General features: G+C 40.0%; 1 protein-coding gene across 1 annotated transcript in view; it reads left to right on the top strand.

Annotated features, from left to right (window-relative positions):
* The window catches only part of BMP3 (bone morphogenetic protein 3), a 33,005-nt gene extending 16,821 nt beyond the window's left edge, over positions 1–16,184 (top strand). The window contains exons 2-3 of the mRNA XM_055434911.2: positions 2,948–3,861; positions 12,249–16,184. Of these exons, the coding sequence (XP_055290886.2) occupies positions 2,948–3,861; positions 12,249–12,440 (1,106 nt within the window). The 3' untranslated portion in view covers positions 12,441–16,184. The remainder of the gene's footprint in view (positions 1–2,947; positions 3,862–12,248) is intronic.
* The last annotated feature ends 536 nt before the right edge of the window (positions 16,185–16,720 follow it).

The following is a 16,720-nucleotide window of genomic DNA, read 5'->3' on the forward strand; positions in this document are numbered from 1 at the left end:
AACAGAGTGCAGGCTTAGTTGCTCCATGGCATGTGGGATCTTAGTTCCCTGACAAAGAATCAAACCCACCTCCCCTGCATTGCAAGGTGGATTCTTAACCACTGGACCACCAGGGAAGCCCCTAATCCCATCAACTTTAGATAAGCTCCACAAACAGCATTATCTTCATGACACTTTCAAATGCATGACTCAGTTTTTTTCAGATACATTATCTGAAGATAGAGCTGTATGGTCTTGCTTACCCACCCTCATCCTATACCCTTAATTTTGTAAGACAGATAGAAAGTATAATCCCCAGTTTATGGTTAATATCAGCACTTATAATAATAATAATTTATACTTAAGAAACAATTACTGGACCCTTTGCGATTTGATTTACACACATCTCACTTAATTCTGATTGAGTGCGTGCCAAGTTGATTCAGTTGCATGTGACTCTTTCGCAACCCTATGGACTGTAGCCCACCAGACTTCTCTGTCCAAGGAATTCTCCAGGCAAGGATATTAGAATGGGTTGCCATGCCCTCTTCCAGGGTATCTTCCCAACCCAGGTATTGAACCTACGTCTCTTATGTCTCCTGCTTTGGCAGGTGGGTTCTTTACCAGTCCTGCCACCTGGGAAGCCCTTAATTCTGATGACAGGATTGTTATTCCATTTGATGAATGAGAACACTAACTTTTCCAGTTACATAGTTAATAAGTGACTGAGCCGGAACTTGAATCAATGTGAATTTACTTCCACTGATGCTTGTGGAAGTGTCTACCAGGAGGCTAGACACTGCTTCAGATAAGACACGGCTTTTATGACACGGTACCAAATTTATAGGAATAGTTTTTGGTAGTCTCATTAAGAAAGGTCAGAGCTCTCAGCTCTCATACCACTACGTTTATGATTTGCATTTCAGTAAAGGAAAGAGAATATTAGTAAATATGGCTGATCCTTGCTTTCATCTTTATCCAGTTTGTAAAATTACTCCTGTTATCTTTTGTTTAGCTGAAGTGGAAATTACATAATTGAAACATAGCTCTTTTTAAGTAAACAGCTCAGGAACATTTGGTAGTTTCACAATGTTAGGCAATCACCAAGTTTATCTAGTTCTAAAATATTTCTATTATCCCAAAGAAAACCCCCCGACCCATCAAGCACCTTCTCCACATTACTGCCTCCCCTCAGCCCCTGGCAAACACCAGTCTGCATTCTGCCTCAGTGGACTCACCTTTTGGGGATATTTCACATAAATGGACTCATACAGCATGAGACCTTTATGTCTGACTTCTTTCATTTAGCACAAGGTTAATATTTTCAAGGTTCATCCACACTGTATGATCTATCAACCTCTTATTCCTCTTTATGGCTTAATAATATTCCATTATATGACTATATCACAATTCAGTTCAGTTTTTCAGTGGTGTCCAACTCTTTGCAACCCCATGGACTGCAACATACCAGGCCTGCCTGTCCATCACCAACTCCTGGAGTTTACTCAAATTCACACCCATTGAGTCGGTGATGCCATCCAACCATCTCATCCTCTGTCGTCCTCTTCTCCTCCTGCCTTCAATCGTTCCCAGCATCAGGGTTTTTTCAAATGAGTCGGCTCTTCACATCAGGAGGCCAAGTTATTGGAGTTTCAGTTTCAACATCAGTCCTTCCAATGAATATTCAGGACTGATTTCCTTTAGGATGGACTGGTTGGATCTCCTTGCAGATAATATCACATTTATTTATCCATTAATCCATTGATGGACATTGATTTTTTTCTGCCCTTTGGGCTATTATGGAGAGTAGTGCTATTATAAACATGTGTGTACATGTACTTATTTGAATACCTGTTTTCAATTCTTTGGGGTTTATACCTGGAGTACTGTGGGGTCATGTGCCATTTCTATGTTGAACTTTTTGAGGAATTGTCAAACTGTTTCCCACAACAGCTGAACCATTTTGCATTCCAACCAGCAATGTAAAAGTGTTCCAATTTCTCCACATCCTAACACTTGCTATTTTGTTGTTTATTATTATAAATGTCAAATGTGTGTCAAATGGTACCTCATGGAGGTTTTGATTTACATTTTTCTGATGACTAATGATATTGAGCATGTTTTCCTGTGCTTGTTGGCTGTTTGTATGTCTTCTTTGGAGAAATGTCTGTTTGAATCCTTTGGTCATTTTTTTATTCGTTTGTCTATTTGTTGTTGAGTTGTAAGAGTTATTTTTATATTCTGGATCCTGTGCTATGCTGTGCTTAGTTGCTCAGTCACATCCGACTCTGCAGCCCCATGGACTGTAGCCTGCCAGGTTTCTCTGTCCATAAGGATTCTCCAGGCAAGAATACAGGAGTGGGTTGCATGCCCTCCTCCAGGGGATCTTCCCAACCCAGGGATTAAACCCAGGTCTCCTGCATTACAGGCAGATTCTTTACCATCTGAGCCACCAGGGAAGCCCAAGAATACTGGAGTGGGTAGCCTAGTCCTTCTCCAGGGGATCTTCCCAACCCAGGAATCGAACTGGGGTCTCCTGCATTGCAGGCAGATTCTTTACCAGCTGACCTATCAGAAAACCCCATCCTGGATCCTAGGTTTTATTATATATTATATATGATTTGAAAATATTTTCTCCATTCTGAAGGTTGTACAGACTTTCTTGATAACATCTTTTGATGCACATAATTTGAGATTTTGATGAATTTTATCCAGTTTATCTATTTTATCAATTTATCTATTTTTTATTTCTCTTATTTTTTTACTTGAACTTGGAGTGTCATACGTAAGAACCAACTATCAAATCCAAAGCCATGAAGATTTTACTCCTATGTTTTCTTCTAAGAATTTTATGATTTTAGTGCTTATATTTAGGTCATTCATTCATTTTGAGTTAATCTTCGTATATGATGTGAAGTAGAGAGTCCGGTTTACTCCTGTTTACTTCCTTTTTTTTTTTTCTTCCTAGGAACGCTTGAAAACAAGGAACTGCATATTTTTAACCTGACTTCTCTAACTAAGTCAGAAAACATTTTATCTGCCACACTGTATTTCTATATCAGAGAGCTGATAAATATCAGCCTGAGTTGTCCTGTGTCCCAGGAATGCTCACATCATGCCCAGAGGAAACACATTCAGATTGACCTCTCTGCATGGATCCTCAAATCCAGTGGAAACCAAAGTCAACTCCTGGGTCATCTTTCGGTAGATGGAGGGAAACCTCATCGAGACTTTGTGTCCTGGCTGTCAAAAGACATCACCCAACTTTTGAGGAAAGCCAAGGAAAATGAGGAGTTTCTCATAGGATTTAACATTACTACCAAAGGACACCAGCTGCCAAAGAAGATGACACCCAGTCCTGAGCCTTATATCTTGGTGTATGCCAATGATGCTGCCATTTCTGAGCCAGAGAGTGTGGTGTCAAGCTTACAAGGACACAGGAATTTCCCCACTGGAGCTGTGCCCAAACTGGACAGCCACAGTAGGGCTGCCCTTCCTATTGAACGGAGGAGGAGGAAGCGCTCTACGGGGGTCCTTCTGCCTCTGCAGAACAATGAGCTTCCTGGGGCAGAATATCAGTACAAGGAGGATGGGGTATGGGAGGAGAGGAAGCCTTACAAGACTCTTCAGACTCAGCCCCCTGACAAGAGTAAGAACAAAAAGAAACAGAGGAAGGGACCTCAACAGAAGAGCCAGACGCTCCAGTTTGATGAACAGACCCTGAAGAAGGCAAGAAGAAAGCAATGGATTGAACCCCGGAATTGTGCCAGACGGTACCTTAAAGTGGACTTTGCAGATATTGGCTGGAGCGAATGGATTATCTCCCCTAAGTCCTTCGATGCCTATTACTGCTCTGGAGCATGCCAGTTCCCCATGCCAAAGGTAGCCATTGTTTTTCATCCTGTCCTTCCCATTTCCATAGTGTGGAAAGACCCAAATTGAATGTGTGTTTTCATTTACAAAATCCATATGGACCTTTATTGATTGCATTCTAAAGTGTAATAGGTAATATGGTTATGTTTGATTTTCCTTTACTGGTTGTTAAAGTAATATGAAGTCAATATTGGTATGAAGAAGGATATGAGAAAACAATGTATGCATAAAACATGGTTTTTGCACTGCTTCCAAACACAGTGCGTATTCAGCTACATAATCACATGTGAATTTATGCCTGTCTACAACAAGGAAGCCCCCAGTGGTAGGAGGCTGACCTTTGAGGGGGTATTTAGGGAATGAGTGAATGTCATGAGAGCAAAAGGAAGGACTAATTGGATTGATGCCCTGATACAGAACATTTCTGATGGTCTCTTGTGAAATGAATTGTCGTCATGGGTGTTAGGATCAGGGTTGGGCTAGGAAAACTTGCCTCGTGAAATCCACCAGATGCTTATTTCATTTGCTTCCCTGATAAATATCAAAATTGGAGTCAGAATAGGACACAATGACTCTGTCGACTTCTAAGACTCATTTTAACTGCTTAGAGCTGATCCATGTCTCTTCTAAAATCAACAGGGACTGAACCTTTAGCTTATCAGTACTCAGTATCCTGACAAATATATTCTCAGAAGCCTCCCCAACCCTACCTGTCGTGCACAGCAAGTGCAAGTGACTGTACTCCAAATTTAGAATTAATAAAACATATTGGTGCCCCCCTGGCCTTCATTTAAGCTTATTGCTGCACTTCCATTCTTAGCCCATAACAATTTGAGTCTGTTATACAGTGAAAAGTGATCCTGGCAATAGAATTCAGAGGATAAATAGGAGTGGGGTTTTTTTGTTTTGTTTTGTTTTTGTTTTTTGCAAAACTTGACATGGATCAACTTCTACTATTGTATGTTAATGGAGAAAAACGCTTTGCCTCGAAAAGTGACCAACTTCTGCTTATAGGTCTTTAAAGGAGCATGTTCATGTTACAGGCCTGTGATCATTGGAATGCTAAAGGTAGCACACACATAAAGCAAAAGGTCGACTAAGCAAGGCCAAATCAGCCTCAGGGCCAAGAACTTGATTGAAATCCCATTTTCCCGTTAGGATGTCTCAGAAGAATAAGCTTGCTACATTTTCTAGACCTTGTGGATTCCAGGTTTTGTCAACCCAAATACAAAGTAGGTATTGTAGACATTATAATGATATAAACAGCCTTATCTTGTCTAAAGATTATAAAGGACATTTTATTGATCAATAGAAACTTGATCAAACTGGGATAGCATTCAAAACACACAACAAAGATGCCAAGTATAACAGGCAGTAATGAATCTTTATTCTACAGTGTGGCTTGCTTTGTGGCACTGAGAGGCAGAAATGGATTCAAAATATCTCTAAACCTGTGAAGACTGATTTTAAGTGGATCTCTGAGTTTTCCAAATAATTCCCCTCTCTCTCCTAGACTGTTATTTTTTTTCTAGGTTGCCTGAGGAAGTTTTCCTCTTTCCTCTTGACTGCAGATTTTAGGACCTAGAAAGCTGTGATCACATGGAGATATTCAGTCAGTTAGCTGACCTGGGTTGGTCTCCATAATTGCCCCAATTTGCCTCTCCCATCCGTAATGGCTCTGCTTGTTTTTCCTGTTCAAAAACCTTGCTGTTGTTTCCATAGATCTTCATCATAGTCCTCAGTGATCTAAAGAATAACAATTAAAAACCACGTAAGAGGTAAGTTTAGAAGAGATAAATTTAAGGAAAGAAGTATGCTAGTGTAACAGGATGATTAAAGGGTACATGCTTGATCATAACTGGGTTTCTTAACCTTAAGGTACCTGCAAATTGCCTGCTGCTGCTGCTAAGTCACTTCAGACGTGTCCGACTCTGTGTGACCCCATAGATGGCAGCCCACCAGGCTCCTCCGTCCCTGGGATTCTCCAGGCAAGAACACTGGAGTGGGTTGCCATTTCCTTCTCCAATGCGTGAAAGTGAAAATTGAAGTCACTCAGTCGTGTCCGACCCTCAGTGACCCCATGGACTGCATCCTTCCAGGCTCCTCTGTCCATGGGATTTTCCAGGCAAGAGTACTGGAGTGGGGTGCCATTGCCTTCTTCGCAAATTGCCTGGGGATCTTCTTAATCTGTAGGTTCTGATCCAGTGGTTTCAGGGGCAAAGCCCAAGTTTCAGTGTATCTAACAAGCCTCTAGATGTTACTGATGCTGTTGGTCTGCAAACCATTCTTTGAGTCCTTGAATCCTTTTGGCTTAAAACTTGGCTCCACTTCTTACCCTCTGTGGTTTTGAGATGGGGAAGTTCCTCTAACTTTCTATGTTAGTTTTCTCATCTTTGAAACAGGTACTAAGGTAAATAAAAATATCACAGTATAAAATATCACATTATAAAAACGGTGGGGACGTGAGATAATCAAGCACCTTGTGCTGAGTAGGCACTCAATGAATTTTTGCCATTATTAATGGCCGTGGCTGCGACTGAGGAGAATAGAAAATCCAATGTGGAGAACTGGAAAAAAAACACAGGAGTAGGGATCAAAAGAATAAAAATTGTGGGACTTCCCTGGTGATCCAGTGGTTAAGACTCTGTGTTTCCAATGCAGGGGGCATGGGTTCAGTTCCTCCTCGGGGAACTAAGATCCCACATGCTATGCAGCATGATCAAGTAAATAACATGAAATAAAATTTTAAGAAAGAATAATAGATGTAAGACAAAGATAAGTTTCATAAATGTTTCTTATCCCTTTTTAAATGCCACAGGGCTTTAAATAGGATTCTCCCTTCAGCCCAATAGTTCATAAGCTCTTTGGTGGGTAATAGAATCAAGAGAGCATCTATTATAGCAACTGAACACATGCTGTGTTTAATCACTCTGTCGTGTCTGACTCTTTATGTGACCCCATGAACTGTAGCCCACCAGGCTGCTCTGTCCATGGGATTCTCCAGGCAAGAATACTGGAGTTGCCCTGCCCTCCTCCAGGAGATCTTCCCAACCCAGGGATCGAACCCAGGTCTCCCACATTGCAGGCAGATTCTTTACCATCTGAGCCACCAGGGAAGCCCATGATAGTGTTTGTCAAACCTTGGAATGGCATCCAAACTACAGGGAGATGTCATGTAATAGGGATAAGGGTAGAGTCTTCTCTCCAAGTGGAGATTTCCTTTTGCCGAGTTTTGTGTGGAAGTCTGGCTGTGACATGGACATCTCCATCTTTCATCACCTTGTGTGTACCTGCTTGACTTCTGAAGCTTTCCACTAATTCCCTGTAAGTTCTCCAGGCTTTGTGTCTTTCAAGTGGTACAGTCACCAAAATGATGAGAAGCTTGAAGTGGTATGAAGCCGTGACATCAGGGGTAATTAATCACTGTCGCTGTTATCAGCCCAGTGTCCAGCATGGTAACCAGAGTCAACTATTTAAACAAAAATATAGTTTTTGAACCACAGAGGAAAATAAGGCCTCTGAGCAGATCAGTACAAATGCATGTGAAATAAGTGAGGTGCCAAAGACCTTTCAGACTGTAGGTATACATTCTGCCCCAGAGAAAAGTTCTCCCAGGCCAGACTCCTCGGCAGGCCCTCCTTCCTTCTGGCCTCCCCAGTGAGAGCCTGCTCTCTAGAGCTGGGCTCTTCATCTGCAAAAGTCGACAACCTGTCTGTAATTCAGAACAGCTGTGTTCTGCCTTTCCCAAATTCCAGGCTTTGCCCTTTCCCTGATTCCAATTAGATAGTTTCTGGGCTATCACACCCATGTGGGTTGGACTGGGAGTGCATGGAGCAAAGCCCCGTGGCCTGAGTCAGGAATGAAGGCTCAGAGATGATGACATTTTCTCCCCTACTAATGCACTTGTAATCGAATTCAACTCGAGGACATCACCCGCAGCTTGGCAGGTGAGGGCCTGAGCACGGCAGATTTCATTCACAGACACGGCAACTTGGATTTTTCTGATTTCTAGCCCTTACAGCCAATCTGTTCCCCCAGGGAGAGACCCCTGGCATTCTGCCATGAGAAGAAAAATACCCATATAGCTGTAGCCAAGTCTTAGGCCTTGGCCTCCCCTCACCACCAAAGCAGAGATAGAAAACAGAGATTTCAAATGAAAATGATTGAGCCATTGTTGCTGACAAGAGGTCCAAGGGAACCAATCAAGGATTGGAGGAGTGAAGGTATTTTTGCATGGAGTGGTGCAAAGGTTGGGAACAGAAAAGACAAAGAATTATGGAGCAAAGAAGCTAAACACTTTGAACCAATCATCCTCTCTAAACAAGAAATTCACATGGAATGAGTTCAAAATGATGCAACCTCAATTAATGTCCTGAGGTTTCTAATTTCAATCTCTGATCATGAAGATGAACTCTAAAAATCCTAAATCTTGATGTATTGAGTTACCTAAGCAAAAAAAAAAAAAAAGACCTAAATAGATACTGATGTCCTGTTTCACCCACATTAAAAGGTGAGACTGGGGAGAAAGGGCTTCCCAGGTGGCTCAGTGGTAAAGAATCTGCCTGCTAATGCAAGAGACAGGGGAGACGTAGGTTCAGTCCCTCCGGTCAGGAGGATCCCCTGAAGGAGGAAATGGCAACCCACTCCAGTATTTTTGCCTGGAAAATCACATGGACAGAGCGGCCTGATGGACTACAGTTCATGGGTTGCAAAGAGTCGGACATGACTGAGCAACTGAGCGTGCACTGAGAATAAAAAAACACAGGTTTGCATTCGTCATCACTAGGTTTCTTAAGCCCCTGTGAAGAGAGACCCAAGAAAGGTAATCGGAACACAAAAACAAATGAAAATGATAGACTGGCAAGTGTTCCACACTGGCAAATGATCACATGGACCTTTTGTGTGTGGCTTAATTTATTCCTGGTCATGGCAGCTGGATTTCACAGTGAGAAAGAAAGGGGTAAACTCCCTAGAAAACTGAGAGGTTCCTGATAAAACACACGACAATCAAGGGCTTGCTGGATTCCAGTGAACCCACCAGAAACTGCTCATTTGTGAGTTAGAGCTTTTAAAAAGGACAGGAATTTTCCTAGGGAACACCCATGAATATTTTCCATATCTGTGCTGGGTCATTAGCTCAGAACCTTTTATTTTTGTTGATGGGAATTATTTCCACAGAAATAGGTGCAATGGAGGGTATGTTATTATTTATAAGTATTTCATCCATTTGGCAAGTATTTATTCAGTGCCTAGAGAGCCTGCTCTGCTCCAAGCACCGAGGACAAGCAGTGCACAGCCGGATTTATGGATCAAGTCCTTGTCTGCTTAAATATATGAAAATTAAATTGTATAGGAGTCAGTAAAACATTAACAGTAACAAAATATTGTCAGAAAATCTATGGCTTTTAAAAAATCCTCTGGGGTGTTATCATATGCTGTTTGAAAGATTGAATTTAAAAATAAATCGACAGAGAAAAGTGGATGGCTGCAAAAGTTTTCTTAAGAAATCACTTGATATTGATGAAATGGCAAACAGTGGCCATAGTACAATTGCAGTTTGTCAATTACATGCGTAGTGTTGATGCCACAGGACACAGGAGATGCAGAATAGAACAATAGAGACTTCTTATCCTTAAGGGGAGAAAATACCTTTCTTTGCAAAGTTAATTAATTGTAGGTTAACTACTCTTCCAGGAAAAAAGAGTAGATAAAGGAGCTGGCCATCATCAATACTAACTTTAAGGTAATTTGTACCTGTTAGGAATCATGTTGAAATCTAATGCATAGATAATTTTTTTTCACTAAAATTGAAAGATGAGATGAGACAAATCGGATTTGCTCTTTTCCTGCCCCCCCACAAATCCTATTATTTTTTAACAATGTGCCAACTTTCTACTTATTTGCTTCTCCTTTGGCTTATGTGTTCTCAACCTTTCAATATGTTTCAGTTTCCCATACTGGGAGTTTTAGGTGTAAAAAGTTAGAATACCGGTTCACTGGGGGCTGAGGGGCCTCTGAAACATGGCTCAAATTCTTGACATTAAAAAGCCAGCGTTTTGGCTTAAATTCCACTCCTGAATTGACATGTGATCTCTGGCAAGTTACCAAAGACCTGTTTCTGAATTCTTTCTAATGGATTTCATCTGCTTAAAAGAGACATCGGGGAGAACTGATGTTGAAAAGTGTGGCATTGCTCAGGAAGAAGGTCTTACCACTCTGGCAATACCTAAACATTCTGGGCTTGGAAAAGTGACTGTCAATGCTGAGTCGAGCTGGATAGGGCTCTCTAAATAAAACCAAACATCTCCCATGTATGGTAATGGTCCCTTTTGGCATTGCTTGGGAACAGATTTTACTCAGGCTTCTTTGGTCAAACTTCTGACAGCCATAAGATAACCTCAGGCCCCCTGGATTATTCCTAGAGGATATGCCCCAGGTTTAGAAGACTAAAATGCTACAGCATTGTCTGTACCCATGGAGCAACAGTGACCCCCAGTGGCCAACAGTGTGGTCCTCTTAATCAGAATCCATTCATCCAGGTGGTAACTATTAAATAAATCAATGCTTCTTGACATTGGGGACTTCCCAAGTGGTGCTAGTGGTAAAGAACCTGCATACCAATGCAGGAGACATAAAGAGAGATGGGTTTGGTCCCTGGGTGAGGAAGATCTTGCATGAAGAATCCCTTGGACAGAGGAGCCTGACGAGCTATAGTCCATAGGGTCGCAAAGAGCTGGACAAGACTGAAGTGACTTAGCATGCACTTGACATGTTATTTTCAAAACAAAGTATAAATGTCACTAAAGCAGTGGCAAAAATCAATGTTAAGTTGGTGCTTGTTAAGTGTTCTTTGTGACTAACTCACAATCAAATTGTTTCTTTTGCAATCCTATTATCAAAAACACCCTTCATTCAGTCACCCAGTCATGTCTGACTCTTTGCGACCCCATGAACTGCAGCATGCCAGGCTTCCCTGTCCATTACCAACTCCTGGAGCCTGTTCAAACTCATGTCCATTGAGTCGGTGGTGCCATCCACCTATCTCATCCTCTGTCGTTCCCTTCTCCTGCCTTCAATCTTTCCCAGCATCAGAGTCTCTTACAGTGAGTCAGTTCTTCACATCAGGTGGCCAAAGTATTGGAGCTTCAGCATCAGTCCTTCCAATGAATATTCAGGACTGATTTTATTTAGGTTTGACTGGTCTGAAAACACCCTGCTGCTGCTGCTGCTAAGTCGCACCAGTCATGTCCGACTCTGTGCGACCCCATATACAGCAGCCCACCAGGCTCCCCCGTCCCTGGGATTCTCCAAGCAAGAACACCGGAGTGGGTTGCCATTTCCTTCTCCAATGCATGAAAGTGAAAAGTGAAAGTGAAGTCGCTCAGTTATGTCCGACTCTTCGCGACCCCATGGACTGCAGCCTACCAGACTCCTCTGTCCATGGGATTTTCCAGGCAAGAGTACTGGAGTGGGGTGCCATTGCCTTCTCCAGAAAATACCCTGCTGCTGCTACTGCTGCTAAGTCAATTCAGTCTTGTCCGACTCTGTGCGACCCCATAGACGGCAGCCCACCAGGCTCCCCCGTCCCTGGGATTCTCCAGGCAAGAACACCGGAGTGGGTTCCCATTTCCTTCTCCAATGCATGAAAGTAAAAAGGGAAAGTGAAGTCGCTCAGCCGTGTCCGACTCTTAGTGACCACATGGACTGCAGCCTACCAGGCTCCTCCGTCCATGAAATTTTCCAGGCAAGAGTACTGGAGTGGGTTGCCATTTCCTTCTCTGGAGAAAATACCCTAGGATGTACTAATTCCCTGTTTGAGGACTAAATCATTTTTAATTAAATGATTCCTGCCTAGAAAACCGGATTCGAGTTCTCACTCTCCATGTCTGTATGACTTCAAATGTGTCATTTAAGCTTTTTGAGTCTATTTCTCTATCTATAAAATGTAAGAAATGGTGGTTATGTGGTAAGGATTAGAAATACTACACAGAACATGCCTTGCACCTGAAAAAAAGTGGAAGTGTTAGTCACTCAGTCCTGTCTGACTCTCTGCGACCCCATGAACTGTAGCCCACCATGCTCCTCTGTCCATGGAATTCTCCAGGCAAGAATACTGCAGTGGTTTGCCGTTCCCTTCTCCAGAGGATCTTCCCGACCTAGAGATTGAGCTCAGGTCTCCTGCATCACAGGCGAATTCTTTGCCAATCAATCTGAGTAGGCACTTAGTCAGTGACAACCGTTTTGGTGATGGCAATATTGGAGATTGGGCTGAATGTGTGATGATGCCAGGGCTTTATTAATTTGTTGAACCAAATCCATCATATCTATTTTTTAGTGGGAGCTGGAGAGGGGAAAAGCCATTCTACCTAACCGGTGTTCTCCCTTTTCTTTCCTAGTCTTTGAAGCCATCAAATCATGCTACCATCCAGAGTATAGTGAGAGCCGTGGGGGTTGTTCCTGGAATTCCCGAGCCTTGCTGTGTGCCAGAAAAGATGTCCTCACTCAGTATCTTATTCTTTGATGAAAATAAGAATGTGGTACTTAAAGTATATCCAAACATGACTGTAGAGTCTTGTGCTTGCAGATAACCTGGTGAAGAACTCATCTGGATGCTTAACTCAATCATTAGTTTATTTTTATGGACTGTTTCTGCACTGCCAATGCATTTCATTTCAAAAGTTTTTCAGTAGTCAAAGGCGAATGAGCAAATAGACTGATGATTTCCACCAAGGAGAACTGGACTGTATTTGTTTCTGAATGTGACTCAAAGCAAGATTTTAGTAAATATGGACATCTTTTTCTTGAAAAAAAATAATAATTACACAAGAAAAACAATCACTCAAACTGTTTTTAGAACTGTTAGAGAACACACTGATTTATTTTTGTAATGGGCTTTGAAAATAGATTGGAAACAAACAATAGCTTATCATTGATATCTGCTCACAGAAATAGAATAATTTCATATTTTAAAGCAGGCTTCTTGCCTTAGATTCCTGAGCAACTTAGCAAGTGCTAAATAATTCAATCAGCTTTGATGTTTATCTTAAATTTGTGGAGACTATTGTTTACCTGTGTTTTTCTTTACAGATCCTTGCTGAGTGGAGGATGTGTGCTGAGTGTCAGTGTGTATGGATGTGAACACATTCCCAGGGACGTGTGCCCTCTTTTGGAAGATTGGCTTAACATGATTTTATAATTCGGTCTGCATGGGATTCTTGTTTTTTTCATTTCATGTTCTGACAAGCGTCATTCAATTATGAGAAGTTTACCAAAATGGATAGAGTAACCCAAGAGGGTATGCAAGAGTTTCCACTTTCCTCAGCCATTTATTTGGAAATACTGATGTTTTCGTTTCATGGGCCTCACAAGAAAGGCAACCAGCAACCCAATTTTCAAAAACCCAGATCTAATTATTCTTCTGTATCTCTCTTCCACAAGTGCTTTCATTTGTTCTTTTAAATTGAACTTAAACATGCAATTAAGTGTTTAATTCTCTTGATATACCTTTGCTTCCTACAGAGTAATCAGTAGATACCGAGGCTCAGTGGATGGACTGTTGGAGATTTCTTTAAGTGACCAATCTAATCACAATCACAAAAACAAGAACCACATCCTTGTTCACCTACTATGTCCACGTCCAGACACTTTTTCACGTTGATCACGGATTTTGGTTGAGACAGGGAATCTATTCTTTAGCAAAGCTTACTATAAATTATCCAGCAAGAAAGAGAATTGAATCTATCCACTTATTGTTTTTTTTTTCTATTCCCATTTGTCATAAATATCTCCTCTCACACTTTTGCCCTTGAGAAATTGTTTCAAAAATCTTTTCCTCACTCTGTTTATGTGTGTGACAGAAATGTTTTCAGACCATGGATTGTTGTTGATGTTCTCTCTGTGGTTGATTCTTATCTAAGTTCAGTCTGACCTGATTAGAGTCAACTAAGCCATTTTAGAGGCTGTGAAGTTATCAGAAGGCACAGAAGACATGGAATTCTGCTCTGTCTCTGACTATAGTTATCTGTGGTAGTTCATAATGTAATGTTAACTGAGCAAGTACTTTGTAAAAGACATGTGTTAAGTGTCTTCACTGGTAAAAATAAAGAGGCAGACTAGTTAAGCTAGAAGGTCCTTCTGCCACCAAAAGTTTGGGTTTATAGTAGTTGTTATGTCACACATATCTTCCTTGAATGGATGGTAATGATAGAGCTAAAGACCTGCAAGTATGGCTGTTCATAAACCAAAGGCAGAAACATCCTGTTCTTCCGTGTTTGCCAATATGGCATTCCCTGCCATTTAAATAGTATTTCTGTCTTATTGGAAGCCCATTAAAAAGAGTACCATGAAAAGATGCTCTTTGACACTTTTGGAATGTGTGTGGACTCCATGAATGAGAAACACCTGTTCTAAATGATGAATGAAGTTCTGGTACCTGAGTTGCTATGGTTTCTTCTAGTTCATTTTTTGTTCTGGTAGCATTCAGATTCAAAATGAGATAAGGGATGAAATTATTTTCTACTAAATTTTATCAAAAATTTGAAACACAGTTATATAATAGAAGTGACCCCGTGTGTGGCTGCTCTATCCTGGTCATGATCTTTCGGTAAATATAACTTTTATTTCATTGGTAGATTGGGTGAAATTCTTAATTTAGTTTTTTCTAGAGATGTATCTACCAAAATCTGAACAATTCCCAGTTTTCTTTCTCAGCCTTCTTCTCTCCAGATGTCCGTCAGTTACCTTTAATTTAAATTTAAATTGATGCTCACTTGTTTTAAATTAAATTCTATAATGGCAAAAAAAAAAAAAACCCTCTAAATAATAACTATTTCCAATTTTGAAACAATTGATATGACAAAATTGGAACATAATGAAAGTCATTGGATTGACTCTTAGCAATCAAAATAGCTTTTGACTAGTAGTTATTTTTCAGCAAGCTTGTAACCATTGTTAATTATCTCCTGCATTGAAGCCATATTATGGTATAAATGGGAAGAGTTTAGCTCCACGTAATAAAGGAAAGTTACTTTTTAGGGGGTTGAAATGGAGTTTGAAGTAAATGAGTTAATATTTTAAGTAATAAAATTTTATATGAAATAGTTGGAAAACTAAGTCACTGTCACAATTTGTTAGGTACTAATGTCTGTATAATTACTATATAAACTTTTCATAAACCTCCTGTTTTAAAATGATATTAACGAGAAGAGAAATTGCATTTATGTTAATAATGCCATTTTCTAAATCATGCATCTTTCTTTTCTTCTCTCTTTCTCTTGCAACCACCCTACCACCCCCATTCCTACATATGAGACACATACACAGTTAGTTGAAAATAAAACTTTTTTTTTCAATAACTGTTCTGTTGAATTCAAATTCAGGGGCTGCTGATATAGTATTATCAAAGTATTTTGTTGTAACCTGTGTAAATAATACACCATTTACAGGATTTGGGGTTGTAGAATTTAAACTGGAAGATTGGACTCCCTAGATCTCAGGACTATAATATTCCCAATCTATTCTGACACTCACCTAGCTATATATTAACTGATGATCATTTATTCTTTAAGCTAGGATTTTTTTTACCTTAACATTTCAGAAAGAAAAATCCTTTTTGCCCATTTATTATTTTCATAGGCAATCGTATGTGTATAATGCTATTATCAATCTGGCTTACAAAGATTTTTTTATATATATAATTACATTATTCACTTTAGTCTTACTTTTTTCTGTGCTAACAAGTAAGTAATGTCTGGATATTGACTTGGTTGAATCAAGGTTGGGTCAAAAAAATAGTTCTGCACACCTTATTGTAAGATTGAATATGAGATTAAATAAGATATCTTGGATAAGTCTGAATTCTCTGTATATCTTTTTTTTTTCCCTTGGGAATTGTATTTTAATGTAGTTATAGTGCTTAAATGATCCTCTTTTCCCAAAATCCAAGCCTTTCCTTCAGCTTTCCACAACAGTGTCTGTAAATGTTCTAGTTGAGAACTGAATGCTTGTACAGTTGATGGCAATTTAAAAAATATATATTATATATGTATATGGAAAAACTTTAAAGATGCTTTTAATTTATTTAATGACTGTTGCCTTCCTATCTATAATGGTAATAATTTTCATATTTAGATGGTAAGAAAAAGTTCTTTTTACTATAGTTACTACAGGCAGAATGACAGCTGGTTCTCTAGTGCAGTTACTAAAGGAGCGTACTGCAGTGAAACTGTGAAGGACGCTTCACTACTGATGTGTGAGCTTTGCTGACTTTGTGTCACTTTCCTCCAGTAATGGAGAGCTTTTCTCTATACAGTATGGAAATAAAATTGCTGAATTGAACACTTCCCTGTTCTCTTCTACTTATCATTGGGAAAGACTGCATTTTCACAACTTGAGAAAGTTGAAAAATGGCTGCATCTGAAAAGAGATAACAAAACTTGGGCACAGAGTCGAACATTTTCAAACAGTATCATGAATGGAGCATCATAACCTATTAACAACATAACATGAAATATAACACTGTGAAACAATATATATACCTGTATATATACATGTGTATATACACACCCATATGGGGAATATCAGAAATTCATCTTGAATCGTTTCATTTTTTTTTCTCTCTCTCTCTCCCTCCCTCTCAGGCATTTCTTGTTTAACCACACACTCCACTTACAGATTCTTTGTGTGAATGCCCATATCACTGTTTTGACAGTAACTTTATCTGTCATTGTTAACATGTTCATGTACACATTTTAGGATGATAAGCACCTATTTAACTCTTCTGATCATTGAGATGTATTTCACCATTTTTGTTTAGGCTATACCTTTCTCTCTAAAAGAAAAATGACCTCAGGTTAAGAAATAAAATACG

The sequence above is a fragment of the Moschus berezovskii genome, chromosome 5 (assembly GCF_049115385.1).
Source record: "Moschus berezovskii isolate FMDL1 chromosome 5, NW_MosBer_1.0, whole genome shotgun sequence".
In the NCBI taxonomy this organism is placed as follows: Eukaryota; Metazoa; Chordata; class Mammalia; order Artiodactyla; family Moschidae; genus Moschus; species Moschus berezovskii.